This window comes from Balearica regulorum, chromosome 4, assembly GCF_011004875.1.
Source record: "Balearica regulorum gibbericeps isolate bBalReg1 chromosome 4, bBalReg1.pri, whole genome shotgun sequence".
Taxonomy (NCBI): Eukaryota; Metazoa; Chordata; class Aves; order Gruiformes; family Gruidae; genus Balearica; species Balearica regulorum.
The window spans coordinates 45736204-45761162 of NC_046187.1; the positions used below are offsets into that span (position 1 = coordinate 45736204).

Sequence of the window (24959 nt, forward strand, 5' to 3'; positions counted from 1 at the left end):
CATTTTTCAGGCATTTCTGATTCTGTGGAGGCTGTAGATTCCCTGCCAACTCTAGTCGCCCTCTGACACCAGAAAATGTCACCTGGCAGCATCCTATGGAGAGAGACAGCGGTCTTCGAGGACGTGTGATCTTTGCGAAGTTGCACTTGCTATGCTCTTCTAGCTCCCTTCTAGCCTGCGCCTTATGGTTACAAGCTCATCCTGCAACTCTTAATTTATTTTAATGTTACTCTGTAGTTTCAGTGTCAGTAATGTTTATATGCCATATAGCATGAAGGGCTTTGTAGGTTCATAGTAAATTTCTGGAGGAAATATTCTAAATCCCAAACAGTGGCTTGAGTAGCCTATGGGCTGAGGAATACAGTTTAACTTCTCCAGCGTGTTACTGGTGTACTTACTAGATCTATGCATTTTTTCAGGGAGCGCGTAAATATCCTTTACAGAGCCTTTACTATCCCTCTTCCTCGCTGGTAGAGTGTGTGGGAAGGTCTGACGTCTACCTGCAAGCCTGGCATAGTCCCGTTACTCACACCCTCCTTTGTGCAAGCGAACAACGTTATTTTATCCTCTGCTGTGTCTGTAGCAGAGGATGGGCAAGATCTTTAGTACTAAAAATGATAGATTAAAATATTGACTTTCAGCTGAGATTTTAAATGAGAAGAGAAATTAATGAAGAAGAGGGATGTCAGAATAACATTTCAGCCAGTAGGAGCTGAAGGAGGACGATGCACTGATCATGGCAATACTGTTCAGCAAGGCTAGACAGGTAGAGTCAAAAAAGGGAATACAAAGACAAGTCAGGTCCTTAGGACAATTTTGATTAAGTAATTTATCTGATTAAAAATGAATTAATGAAATTATTTAATTTCACTTGTAATTTTTTCTGTTAATCCTTTATGCATACATATGTTTATATATGCATATGTGTAATATTTACACTGACACGTGCACATATATACACGTACACCTATATGTTATAAGGTATAGGGCCACAGTTAATTCTGTGCCAGCCAATAAATAGCTTGTAATCTAAATCAGATAAAATTTTAAGTAGACATGGGCAAAAAGTCTTTGCTAGTGTTAGTCTGTTACGTCTCCTTTAGCTGGCTTGTTGAAATGTGGCTTTAAAGCCCTTGATAGTGATTGCAATCACATGCAGTGACACCATTGGTGTCTGTGGTGGTAAAGACAAAGCTGATCAGTTGTATCCTACCTGGAAGGTAATTTTTCATTAATGTATTAGGATTTGGTGTTTGAAACCTTATTGGCAATGTAACACTGTTGTCGTTATGTTAAGGACATATTCAGTATTGCTGCTGTTTGTGACAAAAGTCTGTTGACCACACAAGATAACTGGAAAGGAGAATGGGGTTCTTTGAAAGGAAATTATTCCAAAGGCTTGATTTTCTGTTTAGACGTGTTCTTAGCACGTTTGTTCCTCACATTCTCAAATTTTCTTATGTTCATGACATGAGAAGTTACTCACTGTTACGTTATTTTTATAGTAGTCACCTGTAAGTTACTGGAAACATCTGTTTCAACAGACGTACTTTTCCTGTCTTCTCTGTACCAGGGTAGTATTACTGGGTTTATAACAATTTGCAGTTACAACCAGGGAATTGCTTATGAAGATCAAACAACTGATTTAAATCTATGTGAAAGCATTTACACTGTGAGCAAAGTGCAGGCCCTGTATCTTCTGCTCTGCTTAAGACTTGCATTTATATTATTAAGTATGTTCTACTACATTAGTTTAGGAAATAGATTGCAATTTGAATTACATATTGTTAAGTGTTACATTTTTAAGTGTCATCAGTCATTGCTAAATCATGATAAATGAAGTGTCTTGAGGGGTTTTTTTTTAAATTTGTATTCATTGTGTTGTATGGCAAGGTTTTGTCTTCTATTTATGACTTATTTACTACTGATTTTACAGAACAGATTGTTAAAACCTAACATTGATTGAAGTATTTGATTATGGGTTTTGCTGGTTTGAGGTTTGGGTTTAAGATTTATGGGTGTTACATGCTTTGCTTAAGTCAAAAAATATTTCCTTTTGTTTTGATGGCCTGACTCTCTGATCACCTGTGACTTACTCCAAACTGTAGTTATATTGCATAGTGTGTAATTGGAAAATCTGTTCTGTGTGTGTTCTAATGGATGTGACGGTCGTTAAGTATATGAGTCTTCTGACGTTGTAAATCAGATGCGATTCAGTCTGTTAAATATCCATGAAGCAACATCTGCTTCACAGAGTGACCTTCTGCTAAAGAATACTTAGCATCTATTAGCAGATCATAGTGCAGATCTGCCTTATTTGAAATGCACTAAACTAGAGTAGTCTACTGCTGTTTAGCAACTAGCTTGTAATAATTTATTGCAGTTAAATACAGCTTAAAAAACTCCATTAAATAATTACAGGGATTATATGCATTTTGAAAACCTTTGTGTTCTACTGAAATTACCCATTTAATTTCAGGGTTGGTTTGTTAAAAAAAGCTGAAATCTAAAGCACATTAGGGGATCCGTCAGATGCTATTTTCTGTAGGTGTTAATAAAACCAGATTAAAAAAAAAAACCTGAAACAAATTAAAACCAAAAGCAATTTTACCATCTGTTTGTATATTAATTAGAACTTTGTGTATCAAGGGTAAACTTGCTCTTAGAGAATGTCACTGAATGTCTGCTAATAGAATAATATGCAAATATATTAGATTATAGGATTATATTGAATTTCTCATTCTGCTTTGGTTGTAGCAAATGCTAAGGTGGTATATAACGCACTTTAATTTTCTTTCTTAGAACAACCTCCAAATAACCAAGGCCAGTCGACCCTGCAGCCTTTGCCGCCTTCTCACAAGCAGCAATTCAGCACAGCATCACCCATCCATCACCTCACTTAAACAGAAACTCACTGACAAATAGGAGGAATCAGAGTCCGGCCCCCGCCGGCTGCTTTGCCCGCCGAGCTGCAAACCACAACCTGAGTCAGTCCAGCTGCAGGACAGCTGGGTCCTTGGCAGTAATGCGCCACTGGAAAGCAGGTAATTACTTAGGTACTATTACAGACTGTGGCATTTCTAAAAAAAGCATGTAACTTGATGAAAGATGACCAGGAGCTAATACTTCCCCTCATTCAGCAAACCAACCTGAAAACTTTCAGTACTAAAAATCTATCCTGTCTCCAAAATCAACAATGTCACTCTTTCCCTTACAATGCCTATTGCAGAGTATTTGGACTCAGAGTGTACATAATTTTTTCCAGAGAAGCATTTTTCCTTCCTGTTCATAATCTATGACTTTTGATTGTTTGAATAAATTTCTTGCCTTGCTTCGCAGATGGTGTTATGTGTCAAATATATGCTGCCATACAGATCAAATGTCAAGAAACTTTCAGTAATACTTTTTAACCCTTGTATTTGGTCCCTTTAAAGATATACCCATGTGAGGCTAGGTGTTTATTAACGTTGTCTACAATTTGGTGAGATGAAAGAACTCAGTTCTGGGATAATGACAAATTTGTCCTCATTCTTTTTTGTCTTTTAGAATTGATAACTGGCTCTAGGAAAGAAGCAGCTAATATAAAGGGTGACACTACTTTCTTTAGAATCAGAATGATCTATTAAAAAATCTTATAGGACTTACTGGCACAGAGCTGAATTTACCTACAGTGATTAGTTAATACTCATGTACCGCTCAATCAGCACTAATTTTTTATTAATGAAAGCCATAATATTCCAATTTAGTCATCAAACCGAACATTTATAACTATATTGAAGCTGACAGTAATTCTTGAAAATGTTTATGAAATCCCTTCAGTTCATTCTTTGAATCCCTTTAAATTATGTTTTGTAGCGAAGTAAAGATACTCCAGTTGATTTTGACTAATTTAAAACATACGTGACCTTAAGATTGTCTGTTAGGTAGTTTTGTCCCCATAGATGTTTCAGGCAACTCTTCTGTCAGGCTATTCCTTTAGTTTTCTTGGACTCTCCTGTATTGCTTATGAGACATAGACACTGTGGAATAGGATTCCACTGAAGGGATATCATCATCATACTCAGACAATATAGTATATTAAGAAAGAGTTGTCTTAGAGTACAAGTAAGTTTGTAGTGGGAATAAGATGTTTGACATTTTCCAGATACTGGTTAATCTCCAGTAGAGAGGTAAGGTCTTTGATGTTTGCTTCTATTGCCATATATGTTTTTATTGTGTTTATAAAGAAAAAGACACAGGGCTTGAATGAGAATACCACTTCCAACCTGGAATAAATATTTTTTACCAAGTAGAGTCTTTTTGTCTTTGAAATGTTCCTGATGAAAAGCTAGGGGTATTTGAGTGTTCAAGTTTTGAACACTTGTGAATGAGCTGAAATGTGAAAATTTCACATAAAAACTGACAGAGCCCTACTGTAGTTTCTCTAATAGTCTCACTTGGTTGGAACTCTGGAGGTGAAGAACCCATCTTATTTGTCATTGATTTTTCCCTTTTTGGTTAAGGTTCCCTACTGAGTGTGATTCTTAGGCTCAGTTTCAGCTATATTAACAACTTTTGTGATAGGTCTCTTCCTTCATCCTTTTCTCAACCTAAAAGAAAGTTTATTTCATCTTTGGCAATATTTTAGCTTATGCTCATAGTCAGCTTTTTTTTTTCCTCTCTTTTTTTTATCTGATTCAGATGACAGCCATTTAAAGGTACAGAATGTGAATGTCAGCACATATGCATAGCTATCTTTCTATCTCTATAGGCTCATATTGGTGATGGGTGGCATAAAATGACATATGGCTTGCTGTTGTGTATAGCTGGATAGTGAATAGAACTGGTTTTGTGTACGTGCATGTAGGTGAGAGGGATGTATTTGCAGAGCCTGAGGGAAGTTTTAGTCCCCTATTGTTTGGGCAGTAGCAATGGAGGTGACTTTGAAATATGTCTTTCATAATACTGGATTCAGTTGTATATTTAATAGAGTATTCTGCAATTTGGGTCTGTGTGCAGTTAATACTTTTGTGTAAAGCATTGCTATTACTGGTTAAATGGATGAACTGTGAGGTGACAGATCAATAACATCCAACAGAAATTCCAATTTATGGGGTTTTTATATAAAAAGACTCCTTGCTTAAAATTTTATGAGGGCCTAAAACTGTAACTTGGAGTATGTGAGTGCTTGTTTCATCTTCAGTGCCATCTTTAAATGACAGCGAGGTTACTGAGGAGTGGCAGAAAATTGTCTTCGTTCTATTGGGGCTAAGTAAAATCTACCTTTTTTTTTTTTAAAGCAAGACAGTAAGAAAATATTTCCTGCAGATTTCCTGTGGACTGCAGGACCTTTTCATTGGACATTTAATGATCTTTACTATTTGACTCTTTCCCAACCTGCTGCAAGTTACATTCAGCTGCAGACCCAGTAGATCTGCTGGAGAAGCCAGCACCATAGAACAATATTAACTTTAGAAGAAGTAAAAAAACAGGACTATAACTTCCTATGTTGTTCTTTGAATTACTGGTTGGACGGCCAAAATCGTGCAAATGCATGACTACATGTCGGGTGTCTGAATATTATAAATTAGGATTAAGTAATTAAATATTAGTAGGTTTTATTATCATTGGTCTTTAAGTTTTTATTCACCTACTGGTTTTAGTAATGAGTTCTTAAGCACCAGGATCATTAGTTACATTCTCATGACTTTGCATTCTAGTAGGATCTAAGTTACCGATATTTAAAAATACTTAGTAAATCACTTCTTTAAATGCTTTCTCTGTTAACTGTTTGAATGTGCAGAATTTTCTAATCCAGAGTCAATTATGTATGTTAGAGATGTGCAGAGGAAAAAAATATTAGAATTTGTAGATTTGTTCATAAAAGTAAGTTGGTAGTGTCTCTTGGTGCATTTCTCAGGTAATATTTCATTAATTTTAGACATTGAATGTCTAAGATAAATTTGTCAGCAAGGGGAAATTTACATATTCCAGTCAAGGAATAAATCTCTGAGAATCTTACATAACTTTATTCAATATCTGTGCTAACATGTCAGTGAATCAAAGAAGAGCTTTGCTTTTTCTTGATTTGCTGTATAAAATACCTAATTTTTTGAAAGATGGTTGTATTTGTATGATGGACTGTGATTATTTTTTTTATAGAAACTAACAAACTAACATGTTTTTCATAGCCTATATTGATACTGCTTAGTGTTCTCTTAGCCCTAACTTATACATAAAATAGAGTGCGTAGGAACATTATTCTGTTCAGTTTATTATCTACTAATTTTACTGAGAAGAAAGAGGAAACTGGTTGAAGAAATATATGATGGCTGGAAAATACTTCAGCATTTTGAAGGATTCATTTAAAGTACCAGAATACTTCAAAGTGATACAGACAAAACAATTCCTAGAATGTGTTACTTCAAAACCATTCTGCAAGCTTGATCCAAACTTCATTTTAGAATGCAAAGATTTTAGAAACTCCTAAAGTGTGATGAACATACCCATATGTCTTTATTGGGGTGGATTGCCAATGAAGCTAGCGCCTTTAGTATTGATTAAGGTGTGGAAAGGGTGTTGATAGTTTCCAGGGAAGTCTTAAATCAATTTGTGTAGAGGCTGATTGGTTGTCTGCAAAAGCACAGTGTTGCTGGAGGTTAAAGTCTGCTCAAAGCAGCTATTTTATACATTCCACCCACTAAAACAGTGCTAGGTTTAATCAAATTCAAATTGTTCCGTTCTGTAAGTCTTCAGGGTTTTTACACGTGGACTTGATTAGCCATGTTATTTATATTGAGAAGGCATTGATACAAAATAAAGGCAGAAACTGTGTGGAGTTCAAGTCTTGCTCTTCTGAAGACCCCGTGTGTCATTGTGGGCGTGCCACGTTGCTGGACTGCAAGTGGAGGAAACTGGACTCTACTTAGATTGCAGAGAGCATGAACGCATTTTAAAGATTGACATGCCATAATTATGGAGTCGGTATATACACGCGTCAGACACATTCATTAAGTCAAACAAGCAGTATTGTTTTCAAAGAGTAAAGTTGGATAAAAAAGTTCTGTTTTCTTTTGACATTTTCATGCAGTCAGGTGCTCACCAAGCATCTGTGTTGAATCCTAGCACACAGGGCCCATATGCCTTATAAGCTTCCCTTGGTGTGAATAGTGTCTTACTTCAGATTTTTCCTTGATCTCTCTGGCATCCTTCCTGCTCAAAAATCCTTTTTTGACACCATGAATACTTGGAATTTGACCATGCTGTGTATTTTGTCCCATCTCTTAGGCAAGCAGTGCTAGTTCAGAATTCAGTAGTATTTGCACAGTATTCCTTGAGTTTGTCATTCCCCTCTTCAAAGATATGCAGCCACTGAAGCAAGCATGGACCCAATTTTTTCTTTCCTAAACTAATCTTTCCCTGCTTTAGATAGGACAAAAGAAATACGCAGTTCTAAACAAAACAATAGTGCCTAGCTGTGTTTTTCCCCCTTCATTTTCTCACCATTCCCTGAGAGAACCAGAGTCTGTGGTCCTTCCTTCCCTCCCCTGCTGCTGTGCAGTGTCATTTGCAGGACATGAGATCTCTACTCACTCTGGTAGCCAGCCCTCTGGGTATTTTCTGGCTGACTGGCTGTGCCAGATAGCCAGCAAGAGACTGTCTTTTAATAGTCTCAGTTCATTTTTATTATTTCATCTCTGGTCCAGCCTCATCAAGTAAATGACACCCCCCCACTATGTGCTGTTCAGTCCTTAAGCCTGATCTTGCCACGGGCAGTAGCCAGGAATTTTAGTCAAGGACTTGCACATAAGTAAGGGATCACCAAAGGGTAGCGACCACCTAATGGTAGTCTTGTAACACCATGTCTTCAAGTTACAATCCAGTGTGTAGTTCAGAGGACAGCAGGGAAGGCAGATAAATCCCGCGTTCAAAATGCAGTTGCAGTTTTGCACGTCTGTGTAAAAAGAAAGTTATGCGACAGAATTAATATATTCTTTTTGTGGGATCATCTCATTCTTTAATTTGAAATTGCCACTCTAATTTCATCTTTTTGTATCTTTGTGTATAGAGAATTAGGAAATCAAGCAGTCCTTGCAATGGTCATGACAACCTTATAGAGATGGATGTGTTTTCTCCAACATATCACGATAGCAGTTATGGGTATGTGACTCTAAGTGTTTGCATGATGCTCACTGTTGACACAGAAGACAAAATGTAATTTAAAAAAAAAAGAATTGGTTACAATAGTCCAAAAACATCTGGTACAGACCTTCCTCATCTTATATCTGATTTTTTTTTTAAATTATACTTCAAATAATCTTTCATACTGACTCATGGTAAATACAGAATAGTAAACTTTGACTGTTTGCTTTCACTTAAGAAAATAAGAGTGCAACTGAGGTTGTATTAATTCTCTGTGGCCTAATTCTGCAAGCTGTTGCAAACTGTTTGCATTCTTACACATTTGTCAGAATCTGATCCTTAGTTTGTAATATATTTACTACTTAGCAAATGTTTGTTTTAGAAATATTATGACATATTAATGTAGCATAAGGAATGACCAATCAAAGAAGCTAAGAAGAATTACAGATTTAATCTGTAATATTTTTACCAGCTAGTCTGAAATCAGAAACTGCTGATAAATATATAACTGGAAATGAAGAATTCCATATAAATGAATATTTAAATTAAATAAAGTAAAATTTTCTGTTATAGAACTGTTCCATATCTACTTAACTTTGTCATTAATATCTGTCTTATATTTGAAAATATGTTTTGACATTCTTATGCCAAATCAGTATACTTGGTTTCTGATCCCCACACCAAAAAACCCTGACAAAGCAATACCGTTTCTGATGACTTCCAGCCTGTTAATCAGTACAATATGCTAAATTTTAGTAAAGAATCATTAATCATAATTTACCTTTTCTTTTTTTGTTTATACTGAGGTAAAAATCAGAGCTTTATGTCCAAATTCTGTTTGCTAATTGTAACTCTTAACATTATAAAAGGGATATGGTGCTATTTGATTAAATGAGATCTGCATCAGCGCATTAATAACTAATTCGTCTGTAAAATACATTGACGTTATATATTGATCTGCTTCATATTCCAAAACTCTTAAACTTCCACTTAGCCACAAATTAAAATCAACAGCAGGAAGAGAATGTTATGTTAAATTCAATTAGTTAATCATTATCAGCAAAGTCGAAGATACTGCAGATATTTACCAGAAGACCCTAGTATATTTTCTTTAAAATAAAAATGTAAGCATGCTGTATTAGAAAAGAACAAAACCAAATATTATTGGTTCCCTGTAGACCAATTACCGTACAGTACTGATTTGGATGCGTAATTGCTGAAGTAGAGTTAATAGAACCATGCCTGGTTTATGCTTTATATGTTTGTAATGGGACCACCAAATGCAAGTATTTTGGCAAATGGACTATGTTATACGAAATTCCTGTTAGTTGCGTCTAATTCAGGTAACAATACGATTAAATTTATCTTGTTTGTAATCCTTTCATTTTTAAAATTATACTAGCAGGGTTCATCGCCTGGTGTGAAAGTTGTCCAGAGATAACAAGACATCAGTTCCAAAGCATAATAGATTTGAGACTACAACATGTTATCAGCATGAAGATTCAGTTTAGCAACCTCATTAACATACTGTGTCACAGCTAGAATCATTATATATTTGTTTCTTTGTTTTTCGTGTCATGTGTGTGTTACATTATGATATACTATTTCTTAGTTTGTATGGCTTATGGGGAGAATATTAATCTAATGAATTTGACAATTTTAGTGTTAATAATGATAATAGAAATAGACATTTTGCATAGAAATTCTAATGATTCATATGCCTAGACCTAAAGAATAGTTTTTATAGCTTCAAGAGATTTGTGCACAGGGCATTAATTATCATAGGACAGCTGGAAATCTCAAAGTATTTTAATGGTATGTATTGTTGGCTTCACTTGGTACCACTTTGCTTTTCTCTAATATGTAAGCATATGTTGGTATACATGTTGACAAATCAGCTTAGTTTGAAGTAAAAAGTCTGGTTTTGTTTTACCTAATCTCATAATTCTCTCCCCAAGTTATCTGGATGTCAGAATCTGGAGAAAAAAAAAGAGTCATGATTAGCAAATGACTGTATTTATATTTCTTATAGATAAAGCTTCCTAGCATTTTCTGAAAATGTCATATTTTGCAGGGTTGAAGTTTGAAAACTTGCTGTTTTATTTAGGTAAGAATTCTTTGCAAGGAGGTTGGCTGGGGATTCTTGTCATCTGCTGGGGAAAAAGTTCAGGAGAGCTGAGTTTCAAAGAGGTCAGGTTGTTATAAGGGCATAGTGAATGAAATGTAGGAGTGGAAGATGCCAAGAGTGCAGCGTGGAGAGGAGAAAAATGGAAATAACTGGGCACAAAAGGGTAGTAGTGGTGTGCACAAGGGTAGATGGAGTAGTCCAGAAGGAGGAACTGAGAGTGGTTGGTTAGGCAAGGTAGGACTTAGAGAAAATGTTAGAGGATGAGAGACTGAATATCTAGGGTAAAAACCAAGATTATTCCTTGTCCTTTACTGCTTGTGATTGCTTGTGAAATCCCTTTGGTTGCATGGCTGCAGTCAAGCCTGCCATCACAGTAAGGGCAGCTCAAGTTGAACCAGAAAGGAATTTTAACAGATTCTGGAGATTCTTTCTGTCACATTCAAACAGGTGAGAAAACAATACCAAACATCATGGCAAAGCAAAGACCTGGTTGACTGTATAGTGCCAGCATCTAGCATCTCTGATAATGCTAGTTGCACAAAGAGAAGTCCAGCTCCAAAAAAGCATCTGTGGAAATGCGTATCATTAAAGATAAAGTGTCACCCTCTTCTGGGCACAACATGTAATCCTCTGCCTTGTTGAATCCCTGAATGGTGATGTCTCAAGTCTACAAATCCTGGCATGTTCCATATGAGAGAGTATGCAAGTGTAGTATACGAGTTTCCACCAAGGAACAATAAGGACCAGAAAACAGGAATGACAGTTGCATCACATGTATGTGCACAGTTGCCAGGTTGGTGGTAGTGGCTGTAACTCAGAGGTTATGACGGTGCTCTCACTGCAGTGACACGAATCTGCCTGTTTTGAGTGACTGCGGGTAGCGTAGTCATGGCAGCACAGAGTTCATCATGGGTTATCACGGACTCCGAATTGCAAGAGAACCACAGCTATGGACATCAATAAGTGAGCTAAGGTTCACAGATCCATTATGATGGAAACTTCAGCCTGCTTGCAGCTTGAGGCAGAGTCAGATCCTGTCAGTCACTGGCAGAGTAATACTTCACATCTTTAACTTCCCTCTGGTTTTATCTCCTTTTAAAATGTCCAGTAGCCCAGTCAGGTCTTTCAGCTGCAGATGAAATTTCAACCTTTGTTCCAACTTCTGAATTAATCCTTGATTAAATAATGCAGTTCTGAGTCTCTCTTAAACCACATTTGCTTTTTGAAATTGTCTCCATGTGCCTTTTGAGACATTTAGAGCAATCATTCTTTTTCAGCTTTATGAAGACAGCAAGGGTAGTAAAAAGAGGTTGGAGGAGTACTTGTGCCCAACCTTTCTTTGATTTTCTCCCTGGAAAGCTTAACTTACTCAATATTCAAGACAGGAACTGGCCAAGATTAGAATACCTCATCTCAGAGACAACTTCCCCCCCCCCCTCTGTAGGCATATGATTCCAGAAGAGCAGAGAACAAGATAAGGCATAGTAATATAAATTCTTACTGCTCATATGAGCATTCTGGTCCTCACTGCAAAATTCAGATACTTTCCTCCACCCTCTCTTTCTTTGGAAAGAGAACTGGAATAGCATGAACACTGTCAGTATCAGAAAGTACACTAAGGGGCTGTCAGGTTCACTCCAACTGCTGCTGCCTTCAGAAGTGAGTATCACCAACAACATCCAGACCCAAGTCACTTATTATAACCTAGATGGAAGGTCTGTGTAAGCACTAGTCCTCTGAGATGCCAGAAGCAGCCTGTAAGAAGAACAGAGTCAGCAATACATAAGTCTAGTTTCACTCTCCTCTAGAGGATAGGTAATGGGACAATCCTGCAACAAAGAGTATGAGTAACTAAAGTTATGGAAGGTTTCTTTGCTTGCATACCCAGCACCATGAGTCATTGTTTTATCTGGCTCTCCTGCTCACTTCTGCAAAGTGTGGCTTAGCGTCGTTTGTTTCCCTTGCTCATCTTCACAGACTGCAGCATAGCAGAGAGGAGCACGAAAGAGCAGGTTCAGCAGAGCTGGCTGATTATACTGGTTCTTTTGATCCTAGACATACCTAGGATCAAAAGGACCATATGTATACTGCATATACATATCACAGAAGGAAACTCCTCCTTTTCCAGGGGAGAGAGCTAGCAGCCCAAATCTGAATTTGAAGGAACAAATAATAGGATGTTTACAGGCACCCTCTGCATGCTGTAGCACTATGTTCTTTCTTGCACCACCAAGAAAGCAGGTGCATTGCAGAGGAAGATACTTACTCTTGCACACCTCGAGAGGAATTTTGGGGCTTTTGTCAGTATCTGGTCCTTCACATCACCATGTCCTGGTGGCTCTCATAGCAGAGTGGGATACTGTCGTGTCCGAGTTGTTTGAAGCTTCAGCTGCAGATTGCCATGCCTGACTTCTCCAGTCTTTCTCCGGCAGCAGCCAGCAGAGGAGCCGTAACCTGCCAGGGACGAGATGTGAAAGAACACAGAAGTAGTAAGGAAGGCACTTGCAGCCCTAGTAGGTTTGTTTTTTTTTTTTTTCTTTCTTGGCTTTCAGTCTTCAGTTTGTAAAGAAAGCGGGTCCTCGGTGTAAACCAACCCAAATTCGAGGAAGTGTTACCATATGTAAAGTGTTTCTTCTGAAACATTTGAATAAGCTGTTAGAAGCGGCTTATCTCCAGTTCCCACAGATGTTTCCTCTGTTTTTGCATACGGATAATAGCTCTCTTTCTTTCTGTGCACCGAACTTTGATCATCATTTGATCTGATGTGATCTTGGAGCTTTTTTCCGGGATTATGGTAGTATTAATATTGGCTCTGAGGAAGCGGAAATTAACTTTTATCTCTTTCTAAGCAATTTTTTGATTGCGATTCTGCACAGAAAATAAACTGAGACAAATTCACGGCATAATGTAGTTTCTGTGCTGGCGTGGATTTATGTTAAATGCAGCCATATGGTTCTGTGGAAGTCAGTCATAAGTCTGTGCTAAGGGCAAACACCACCAGCTACAAGGTTTCGTCTCAGAAGAATGTTAACAGAAGATGAAGACAGGCATAAAGTGCTCACGGAGAAACAAAAATCCAATTCCTTCTGGAGCCTGCTGGGAAAGCTGATCTCATGCATCAGCGAACCAGAGTTCATATGAGACCGAGCCAGTAATTTCTGTTATCTTTTACATCTTCCCTATAATGTCAGTCGTCAGAGATTAATCTTCTCTTTCCATCTGCTTCCTCAACTCAGTGCAAGGAATCAGATTTATTGATGTGATCTATCCATTAGTGAACCAGGTGGAGCTCTCTAATGTCAAGTGGCAGGTGAGGGTCATGGTCTCACTCAGAGAACACAGTTCAATCCAGCATGAATAGGGTCTGTCAGCAGTGAGAGAGCACACCAGTTGGTAGATGCAGTGCAATGATTGATTGCGATCTTGGACCACTGTTTTTTCTACAGTTAATGGTTTTCTTCTGATTCTGACAGTTAATGTATCTGGTAGGGTTTGTGTAAACAAACAAAAAGCATGATAACCCTTTCCCAAGAGGGAAAAATTCATCTGGTTTGCATTAAGGAAAGTCAAGGAGAGATAAATACAAAAATTTAAAACAAGAGAGGTTGGAGCAAGCTCAAATAGCTGCAGCTGGATATATCCATCCTCTCTTGAAGTTACTTTCTCAAGATCAATTGATTTCTTTGTACGGAAATGACAAATAAAATGCTAGGTCTTCACACAGAGATAAGCACACTCTATCTCTGCGTGTGTCAGTAACAACGTATTTCAGGTAGAGAATGAGGGCTCCCAAACCTCGGAAGTCTCTTCTGTCTGACTTTCCTATGCCCCTTTGAACCATCAGAGAAATAAGAAGATAAAGCTGCAGCTACCCTTATGTCTTGCTTGCTTACATTGGCCTCATGGTGCTGCCAAACTGTTGTAGACCATGCCGTTACACTTTTGAAAAGCAGGATTATTGATTGCTGCTGTCTCCAGATAGGTGCATTTTTAATTGGGACCATTTTGGGACAAAATCTGGTATTTTATTTTAGTTCTGGTGAGCAATCATCACAGCTGTATACAGTTTTTATTCCCAGAAATTCAATAATACCATTATATTAAACATCAAAACCAAGTCAATAGGAGTACTGTCAAATTCCAAGCAGAGAAGTCATGTCTCCTGAAGTATTGGTCCTGAGAGGTAAATATGTTACTAAAACATAAATTCACTAAAATTTACATTTCTCTCAACCTGCATTCACTCAAAGTGGATTTGGTACAAGTTTTTTCCACATCTTGAGGCTTAGAAGAATATGATTGATGTGTTCCTAATTCTAGATGTCTAAGATGTAGATATTACTGCTTCGTACCTTGGAGTGAATCCAGTGTAACGGATTGAGGACCTTAGCAGAATGGATAAGAACATTTACCTGGGCTTGCTTGCAAATGCCTTAGTTCATATAAAGATGCCCACAGATTCAACACTCCTTAGAGGCAGATAGATAATTGAGTTGGCTTGGGGGGAAGATTAACCTGTGTTCCACAGTGTAAAAATTGGTGTGTTCATTTCTTAAAGTATTTAACTTGTGACTACAGAAGACAGAATGGTATTGCCTTGGCTGGAAGAGCCCACGGTGGTCCCTGTACTGGTAATTGCTAATATGCCCAGGGATTTTCTCGAATTGCAAGGAGAACAGATGAGTCATAACAGATTAGTGGACTTGTTACGTACATGAAAGAAATTTTTAGAGACTCATGGAATATACTTAAATATTTGGGGGTCTTTTGGTACCTACGGGTAAAAGAAACAAATACAGAAAACATGAGGGATAGTTTTTCTTTCCTCTTCACCTCTCCTCAAGTCACTTTCTATTCTGTCATCTTCCAAATGTCAGTTTTGTTATATTCTGCACTGAAACATCAGGTGTCTGAAAACAGCTTTCCTCAGCTCCATACTTGCCTTTGCCTGACCCATAAATAGCCTAAATTTTGCTTTTTTGCTTTAGGCAATTACTTTTAATGCTTTTGTATGTTTTACCCTAAAAATAAAGTGAATCAAACAGTAATATTATAAAAATTTTCTTTTTATGTACTGCAGGGCAAACAGTACATACTCATTATACAAGAACAAGGCAACAATCAGTTGAATTTAAATTGAAATTGATAGAAGAAAATACATTTTGACATGATGCGTGCTTAGCCTGGAGAACAAAACGCCGCAAGACGTCAAGGAGGGCGTGAGTTTTAGACTGTTTAGAGAAAGAGTGAGCTGTTAGTAAGTAATCTGGAAGGTGTTCATTCTTTGTACTGGCTGCTTTCAGACAGGGTATTGTTCCTGCTGATCTGCCCTACTGCAGTAATTCCTGTTTCTGCTTATTTGATTTTGCAGATGTAACTGTTCTCTATCAAATAAGATTATCCTTCTTCTCCACAGTTTTTGGAATGAACTTACCTGCTTATTGAACCACATATGCTTGTGGGAATCCTACCCCTTACACGGTTTTTTTAGACAGACACCTCCTTCAAAGTCCAGGTCAGAGATAATTTCTAACATTGAATGCCTTTTGTAATGCAGTCTTCTGAGTGTCACAGCTTTCCTTCCTTAGTGGTCTGCCGGTAGTGGTCTGTAATGATCTGAAGAAGCACATATCATTACCACCATCGTGGACCTGACCAAACAGACTGCATGTAGGACGGTACACGAGACATTACTGTAGCAAAACCTATACTGCAATGGCACTGTGACATTTGTTACTGATCACAGTGGAAAGTCTCTGTTCAGAAACATGACCGAACTAGTTGATTTATTCTGCTCCAGATTCTTCAGGTGCTGCTAGTATACACTACAAAAGATTCAGAGATTTGGGAGAAAGAAATTTAGGGTTTTTAAGCACTTATATTCTAAATACGATTTTATTCTGGATCAATGGTATTGTAGCTCTTAAGGTGAGGAGCATTTTGTTGTTGTATATGCATGAGGCTTAGGGATATTGACCTTTATTCTGTGACAGCGGTCATTGAATAATAACATTGCACAAAATAACAATAGCTGCCTTTAAATCTCACTGGCAAGATGATAAAGTATGATGCATGTTCTGACATACTTAGAGAAGTTCAGCAGAATTTTGCTGGGCCTTATTCATAATTCCTTACTTAGTACAAATTTTGTAAGAATCCGGTGTGACTTACAATACGTAGTGACATATTTGCCATGGGATTCAGCACTCCATTGGTGTGGTTGTGCCATATGAAGTATTTTAATACAGAACTAAAACGCTGCCAAGAAAGTTGTTGGTTGGAAATTATAAGGTAGGCTCTTTCACATGTCTTCCAAGTATATGCAAAACATTCTATATATGATGCGCAAAACCAGAGAAATCGTAGCTACAGAAAGCAGTAAATCTTTTGCAAGGTGAGACAATCTCAACATAAGCTAAAAAAAAGTAGTCATATGTCTAATGTAAAAATTCTATTAGGAATGTTAAAATTACACAATAATTCTATACAAGTTGAGAGCAATCTATTTAAAAGTAATGTGCAATACTCTTTTTTGCTTGGTGAATGTTTATTTCTATAATCTCTGTGCTGGCAGTCTGGAGTTTAGGGACTTCCAGACTTTTATGTAATACTGCATTCATTTTCTTCTAAACCCGGGTCAAAAGCTTTTGTCACAGATCCTTTTGTAAAGGAAGTTATTCTAAATTACAGTTCTGTTGCTGGACACCTGGCTATCTTATATCAGAAGCATTTGGGCTTATGTTCTGAGGCTTACTGTCCTTGAATGTTTTGATAATCTATCTCCATTTCTCTAAAGACACATTTTTCAATTAACTTAATCTTTCTGCCCAACTCTTGAGGGGTTTTATCACTTTTTTCCCCCTCCTGTTTTTCCCATTTACTGAATTTAGTAGAGGGTGCTTCAATTTTATTTTCCACAGAGGAAGTGGCAGCACAGGGAAAATCCTCCCCCCCCGCCAGTCTGAGGAGGAGAAAACTGTCTGCGTGTCAGCGGGTGCACACCAGCACTTGATGCTCAGAGGGTACAGAGTTAAATTAAAAGCATGATTATTTTACTTTTATTCATACACTTCTGTTTTCTGAGCTGACATCTTTGAGGTTTTTGGTGCTGTATTTCTGCCTTATCTTTTAGGGGCAGAAGCTTAAGTAAAATGCCTACCATTTGTGAAATAAGGGAACTTCCCAGCTGTCTTTGCATCCAAGGATTAGTTTATGACATAACTTTGTATTTTGCTACCAGTCTGTAGCTTAGGTTTGTTAGGTATTGAATTCTCCCCCCCCCCCTAAAATGTTAAGATTAGCTGCACTTTTTAATAGAAACATATGTTGAATAAGCAGACAGAACTAGATATTGAATAAATGTAAAAATAGAAGATTATTTGCTTTAAAAAGTGAATTGAATTATTTAATAAAAACAGAGTTAGCTTGTCTTGTAAAATATTAGCGTGATTCACTGGATTTTTGTACTCTAAAGCTTAATAAAATATTTAAAGGGCTGCTTATATGAGGATCTGACAAGTGCTTGTTCGATGATCAATTTTGAATGGAAGATACACCACTGCAGATGCTATAAGCTCCCTATGAGATGAAACAGTGTAATTGCCAGTAAGTCAGTGCCTGGTCATGTAGTGCAAACAGTTTAGGCTTTAGAACTTAGCTATTCAAGTTCTGTGGTTTAAAAAGACAAGGTAGATGGATACATAGATAATTAAAATCATTTGTGAATAGATTATATTTCAAGAGCATAAGAATGTCGGCATTATTTGGAAGCAGCCTGGATTTGTTGTCAGATACCATATCCTTCTGAGCATCTCATAGGAACACTGTTTGGCATGGCTCAGTGAGGCAGACAAGATGTACAAGTCTGATAGCGTTACACTTTAAATACTTAGCACTTGCAGTTAATGTAGCAGGAGAGTCTCTGACAACTTTGTTAGTAACTCCACTCATTAGGAATAGAGAGATCCAAACAAATTTTTCTTAACCCAGAGGAAGATGCCAGGCAGGGTTTTCTGTCATCATTTTCCTCTCATGATTCTCCAGCCAGCCGGTGCGACCACTCGGGCATTGTATTCATGGGATTCGAAGCAGAGGAGGAATAGCTTAAAGTGAGGAGTCATGCTGTGTGCTGCCTAGGACTACACACTGCTGAATTCACATATAAAAGTTACAATTTTCTTTCATTGCCTTGATGCCTGAGGTGGACTGTCAGAGCTGTGACTGCTCACACCACCACAGATATGCGGCCATCTCCCAAGTTTATCTATGGGATTAACTCCTCAGAGGCTTTGAGAACATGGATTACAGTCTCTAGTAGGCTGTGCTGCACCAAAGCCAACGTCTCAGCTCTCACTTTCTCAGAGGAAAAAAAAAAAAAAAAGGAAAAGATCAGAGGCTGACTGTTCTGTTGCATTATTTTGTTAAAGCTTAGAGTATATGGAGTTCCATTCAAGTGCTGATATAATGCCAGTTTCCATTTTTAGTCTTTTGAGCCTAACAGCAAGAACAGGAGGATGTGAAAATTGCAGGTTGGTCAGGCAGCTTATTTTTAACATGGAAGCTGATGTTTAGGAGGAGTATTATTCTGTCTACTGTATGGCTTTCCTTCGGTCCCCCAAAACAGTACACTTTGGACATAGAGAGAGAAGTAGCCACCTTTGTGTTTGGCGTTTTTTTGAGATCTGTGTAGATATTTTTTTTGTGAAATATACCTGGACATAGCATTTACCATACGTAGCCAGAAATGAAAGAGCAGTAAAGGTCAAGTGAATAAGACACTTTATCAGGACTTAATGAATGTACATGCTTCTGTGAGTCTGTAAAATCAAAGTAATGGTGTTCTAAGGTGTAAAACATTCTTTACATAGGGCTAGTTACTATTATTATTGTGATGTTTGCTACATAGAAAATGTCACAACTTTTAATGAAGTACCTTCTTAGAGAGGATTTGAACCACAAGGGCTTTGTATTTTGAAATTGTTGGTAATCCTCTAAGCACAGAAGCCAAGAAAAATTGGGATGTGGTGTTGTGCATCGGTAGATCTAGTCCGTATTCTTCTGTTGTTACTGCCAGCAAGTTTAATACTGTGCAAAATGAAGTAACCTATGTAGCATATTTCATGGGATCATGTTTGTAATGCATATATTTTCAAGGAGAGGGCTTATGCCAAGATGTTCTAGTTCATCTGTTAACCTCCTGTAGCAAAATCACCTGCAAATAACAAACCTTGTTTATCAGTTGCTGGTGTTTTTCTCAGACTGCAGTGGGGCAAATTAATTTCTAGTGTCTCTACAGCACATTTCTGACGAAGCTGCTATACCTGTATAGGTTGGTCCATTACTATGCAAGGAACTTAGCATGGGTCCTGAAGGATGAAAGTCCCATTGGCTGCAAGGCAGCTGTCCACAGTGCCACATGATGTAACAAGAGGGCTTTCCCTGCCACAGCTAGCTCATTTGGTGCTAGATCCTCTGACCCATATTGTATAGGTGGCATGCAGTAGGCAAACGCAATGCAGGCACGCACGTGGCTTCAGGTGGACCTGCGTATCAGCAATTCATGAGTGTCTCTTACCTATTAAAAAATGCAAACACCTCTCTAGTTCTGTTTAGCTGTTCATGGGCTTGGTAAGTTCAAAATTCTCCACAGTGTGTTTTCTTACCATTTTTAGCTATAATGTATTCATTTTGCAAAGCCTAATTAGCTAAGGCCAAGCCTTACACTGCAGAGTTGCCAACATAACAAATTGATGGAAAAAACCCTGGTGCAAAGATCTTTGGCTGAGGTTTTGTTGTTTGTAGAGTTGTATATGTGAGTCAGGAGAAAAACTCCAGGTAGTATATGCCATGCTTAGAGGGTCTTCCAAAATAATTATACTTGCATGAACTAAAATTAAAGGATTGTACTGTAGATAGGCTCAGGGGGTAATATTTCTTTTAGAAATTTTAATTGAACAAAATGAAGTTTACTGCTAACTCACAGAGTGTGTCTTAACTTTGGCTTTGCTTTTCATTTCTGTTGCTGGCTGTGATTCTTTCTGAGCACTCGCTAAATATATTGCTTTAGCATACTTCCCAGGCTGTAACTAGCTGCTGTATCCATAATCAGATCTTGTTATGGTAAGATTATGTGCGAGGAGACAGGAATTAGTGAACTGAGTATTTAGGAGACAAAAAAAAATCTTTTAACCGGCTAATTTTGGCAAACTGGCCAAAAGTTTGTATCTGAGAGAGTGCTGTTTTTCTTTGTACTTAACCCAGGAAAGCTGTGATAAGTAGTGTGGGCTATAGTCAGATTGCTCATTATTGACTTTTTAATGGAGTTCCCTGTAGTCTCTAGCGGAAGCCAACAAAAATAAACAGCAGCAGAAAGCCTGTCCCTACTTGTTGGATAAACTCTGAGACACCTCCTCCCTACCATACCGTATTTTGGGTAGTTCTGCATCCTCTCTGGATACCAGTGTATCACTGATGTTGGGGAGGTTCAGTCTCTTCTTAAAGTGAAAGTGCCTTTTTTTTTTTTTTTGTGCGAATGTCACTACAAGCATTTCATCTATGACCCAGTGTCGATTGGATGTTGTTAGCTATTTGAAAAATAGGCAACATTAAACAAAAGAGGTATGACTGCCTATGCTCCAGCTTTATTTACTTTTATACTTTACCATACACTCTTTCTTCCACAGGCATTTCCTATTCAAAACAGGAACAGGGACCACACCGCTGTTCAGTACTGCAACGCCAGGGTACACAATGGCATCCGGCTCTGTTTATTCCCCTCCTACTCGGCCACTACCTAGGAACACTCTATCCAGAAGTGCTTTTAAATTCAAGAAGTCTTCGAAGTACTGTAGCTGGAAATGTACTGCACTCTGTGCTGTAGGGGTCTCAGTGCTGCTGGCAATACTACTGTCCTACTTTATAGGTGAGTTCCATTTTTTTATAATTGTCACCATGAATAGGGATGTCTGACGGACTGTGACATACTACTACTTTAACTAGCAAAGGTTTTGGTAACAGTAAAAACCACAGCAATGATTTAATGAAAACACCCAATTGTTTAGAGGGAGTAGAAAATCTGGATATTTTGCAAGCATTCTGCGGCATGATAGTGGGTGAATTAACTTTAAAGAAGTATTTGAACTGCAATTAAGCTATGTGATGTCTAGTTCTTACAAAAGTACATGTAAAATATAGGCTGTAAAAATTCTGTAAAGTGAAGATAACTTGCAGCATATCCATGGAACGTTTTTCCTCTTATTTTGCGTGAAACGGCTAATACGATGTTTAGGAATGCTAACTATCATATATTTCATCATTGCATACATGTATGTTGGTGTATAGAGCTAGAGCAAAAGTCTAATACAGACTTTTGATTGCAAGATAGGGAAAATAATTGTCTAAAATGACAACATACAGAGAAGATGGAGACGACTTCTTCCTCTCCTGTGGGTTGTTTATTTTTAATTATTCTCTCTTTTCTCTATTTGTTTGTTAAATTCCTGTTCCCAATTTTTTATTTTAGAGGATTTCCTTTATTTCTTCATCTCTTTAATTATTTAATTGCATAAATGTTCGCTATAAATATTATATAATTTGAGGTTTAGGCAGTTAATGGGAGAAGTGCTTGTCTGTGAGAAAAATGTCATTGACTTTAATAAGAGAACAGAGTAGGCTCTTTTTTGTGCTTATAACTTCTTCTGTGGCTGTGTTGCAGTGGGTTAACCCTGGCTGGAGGCCAGGTGCCCACCAAAGCCGCTCTATCACTCCCCTCCTTAACTAGATGGGAGAAAAGGTATAACGAAAGGCTTGTGGGTCGAGATAAGGGCAGGGAGAGATCACTCGCCAGTTATTGCCACGGGCAAACCAGACTGAACTTAGGGAAAAATTCATCTAATTACCAATCAAATCAGAGTAGAGTAATGAGAAATAAAATCAAATCTTAAAATGCCTCCCCCCACCCCTCCCATCTTCCCAGGCTCAACTTCACTCCCGCCTTCAACCTCCGCCCCCCCCTCAGCGGCACAGGGGGACGGGGAATGGGGGTTGCAGTCAGTCCATCACACGTTTCTGCTGCTTCTTCATCCTCAGGGGGAGGACTCCTCACATTCTTCCCCTACTCCAGCATGGAGTCCCTCTTGCGGGAGACAGTCCTCCACCAACTTCTTCAACATGATTCCTTCCCACGGGCTACAGTCCTTCATGAACTGCTCCAGCATGGGTCCCTCCCATGGGGTGCAGACCTTCAGGAGCAAACTGCTCCAGCGTGGGTCCCCCACGGGGTCACAAGTCCTGCCAGCAAACCTGCTCTGGCGTGGGCTCCTCTCTCCACGGGGCCTGTCAGGAGCTTTCTCTAGCGCGGGCTTCCCACAGGGTCACAGCCTCCTTCAGGTGCTTCCACCTGCTCTGGTGTGGTTTCCTCCACGGGCTGCAGGTGGAATCTTTACACCCCCTCATCCTTTCTCCATGGGCTGTAGGGGAATCTCTGCTCTGGCGCCTGGAGCACCTCCTCGCCCTCCTCCTTCATTGACCTTGGTGTCTGCAAAGTTTCTCACATCTTCTCACTCTTCCCTCTGGCTGCAAAAACTCTCACTAGGTTGGTTTTTTTCCTTCTTAAATATGCTATCTTAGAGGCACTGTCACTGATTGGCTTGGCCTTGGCCAGCAGTGGGTCTGAGTTGGAGCTGGCTGGCATTGGCTCTGTCAGACACAGGGGAAGCTTCTCACAGAAGCCACCCTTGTAGCCCCCCCACTACCAAAACCTTGCCACACAAACCTGATACATTTGTCCAGATTACAGATTTTTTCACCTCTGAGTCCATAATGGTCTTGAAGAGTTTCTTTTACCGCATTTGTTAATTAGAAGTTTAAGTCACCACAGTTAGGGAAATATAAATGTAAGGGTCTGGTTTTTTTGTATTCATTGCACTCAGATTCAGAGTCTTCAGAAGTCAAGGAAAGAAAATAGAAAGAGGGGAATCAATCTCTCCTTCCCTCTTTTTAAAATCAGTGTAAATTAATAATAAAGCCTAGAAGGCCCTATGATCCTTAAGTCTTCATTGCCTTTGTTGAAACAGGCTTGTTACATTTCAATCCAAGGCACAGTGTAAGCTATATAAAACCTTTGAAGTAGTTCTTACTGGGCTGAAGCTCCTGTGAACGATGCAAGAAACTGGCTTGCTGAGTAGCTGGGGAAATTCCTCTGCCCTGGCAAAGCAGAGCTCCCTGAGCGCCATTTCCACCTCAGCTGCCAGCCCGTAAGAGCAAAAGGCATGTATGCAGACGTAGGGTTTGCCATTGCAGTCCAGCCCTTTTTAGTCATTGGATTTGTGGTTCTTTTGTATGAATGTGCACAGGAGTATAAAAGTGTGGTTTAGAGTTAAGCTTTGACACTACCTCTTTTTTAAAGTGGGATTGGAATAATCCCATTTATAAAACACATTAATTGCGCTCAGTCTCCGTAATACTGCCTCATAAGTCATCAGAAGTAAAAATCTGCTACTAAATAAATACATAAATACAAAAGAAGGAATTCAGTATGAAGTATCACTGTCAAGAACAGGGAAAAACAGCCATACTGATAGTAAAATATTGAAGACCTGATTTTGAGCTGAGCTCTACACTTTGCTAGCCCCAAAGAGCCAGATTACTTATGAATCTGAGGGACACAAGAAAATAGCTGTACTGGATTATTTCTCCCACAGGCACATTAAGAAATATAAGCATATCTAATGCACCTCTATTCCTGTATTCGGGAAAAAGAGACAAGCTTTCCAGTGAGTGAGAGCTTTCAGCTCCACACATCATTTATTCACATACCCTGTAAAAACCCAAATATAGCTGTACAACATTTCATGGGCACACGCCAGCTCACATCCTTGCTGAAATAAACAATGCACAAGAGCCTTCCTCTGCCCATAGTCAATAGGGAGCTCTTTGGCTACTGGTGATACTACACATATTTCAGCTAACTCAGCAATCTAAATGTAAAATCCAGCACTCAGGGATGCTCTCTAGAGAACTTTGGGTCCATAAAACCATGAATGGATTACACTCATTCATATATGTGGTTTTCCCATCTCTATAGATGTAATATCAGAAATACTCTCCATTTAATAGGCCATCCAGGTATAAATCGGTGGAAGTCATTAATGTAAGATGGAAACGGTCCTTCATCTTGGTTAAGCATTTAATAGCATAGGTGTGAAAGGGAAATGACTGAGTAGGAAATTGGTCGCAATGTAAAAAGATGGGAAGGACTGCAGTATTGTGTGACCTCTAGCATCCCATGGCATGCCTCTAACGCAGTGGTCTGGCTTGTCTGCGGAGGTTTACAGCAGCTGAGGTGGCATGTCACATTTGTAAAGCCAGTTTGAGACGTGTTTTGAACTTCACAGAAAGACATTGCCACAAGCGTGAAAACGCTACGGACCTTGCTGCAAAAATATGCCAGTACACACTGATACAGAACATAGTGCGGCTGGTGTGCACAGCATGACTGTGGCAGCTGCAGACTAAAGATCTAGTGGGACTGGTCGCCCGATGAACAGTAGTGTAACCAGGCCCTTCTCAGAAAGGCAGAGAGGTGAGCATGTCATGCCCAGGCTTATTGTAGTTGCAGTGGATATGGGTAGAGAAAGTGTCTTCAGATCTCGCTGCCTCTGCTCAGGCAACATAAGGCAGAAGAGACAGTTTGCTAGACTTCATGTCTGCC

General features: G+C 38.7%; 1 protein-coding gene across 1 annotated transcript in view; it reads left to right on the top strand.

Moving 5' to 3' along the window:
- Window positions 1–24959, top strand: part of TENM3 (teneurin transmembrane protein 3) — a 430831-nt gene that overhangs the window by 290448 nt on the left and 115424 nt on the right. Inside the window, 8 exon segments of the mRNA XM_075751933.1 lie at window positions 2803–2864; window positions 2866–2898; window positions 2900–2944; window positions 2946–2981; window positions 2983–3044; window positions 8048–8070; window positions 8073–8139; window positions 20932–21170. Of these exon segments, the coding sequence (XP_075608048.1) occupies window positions 2803–2864; window positions 2866–2898; window positions 2900–2944; window positions 2946–2981; window positions 2983–3044; window positions 8048–8070; window positions 8073–8139; window positions 20932–21170 (567 nt within the window).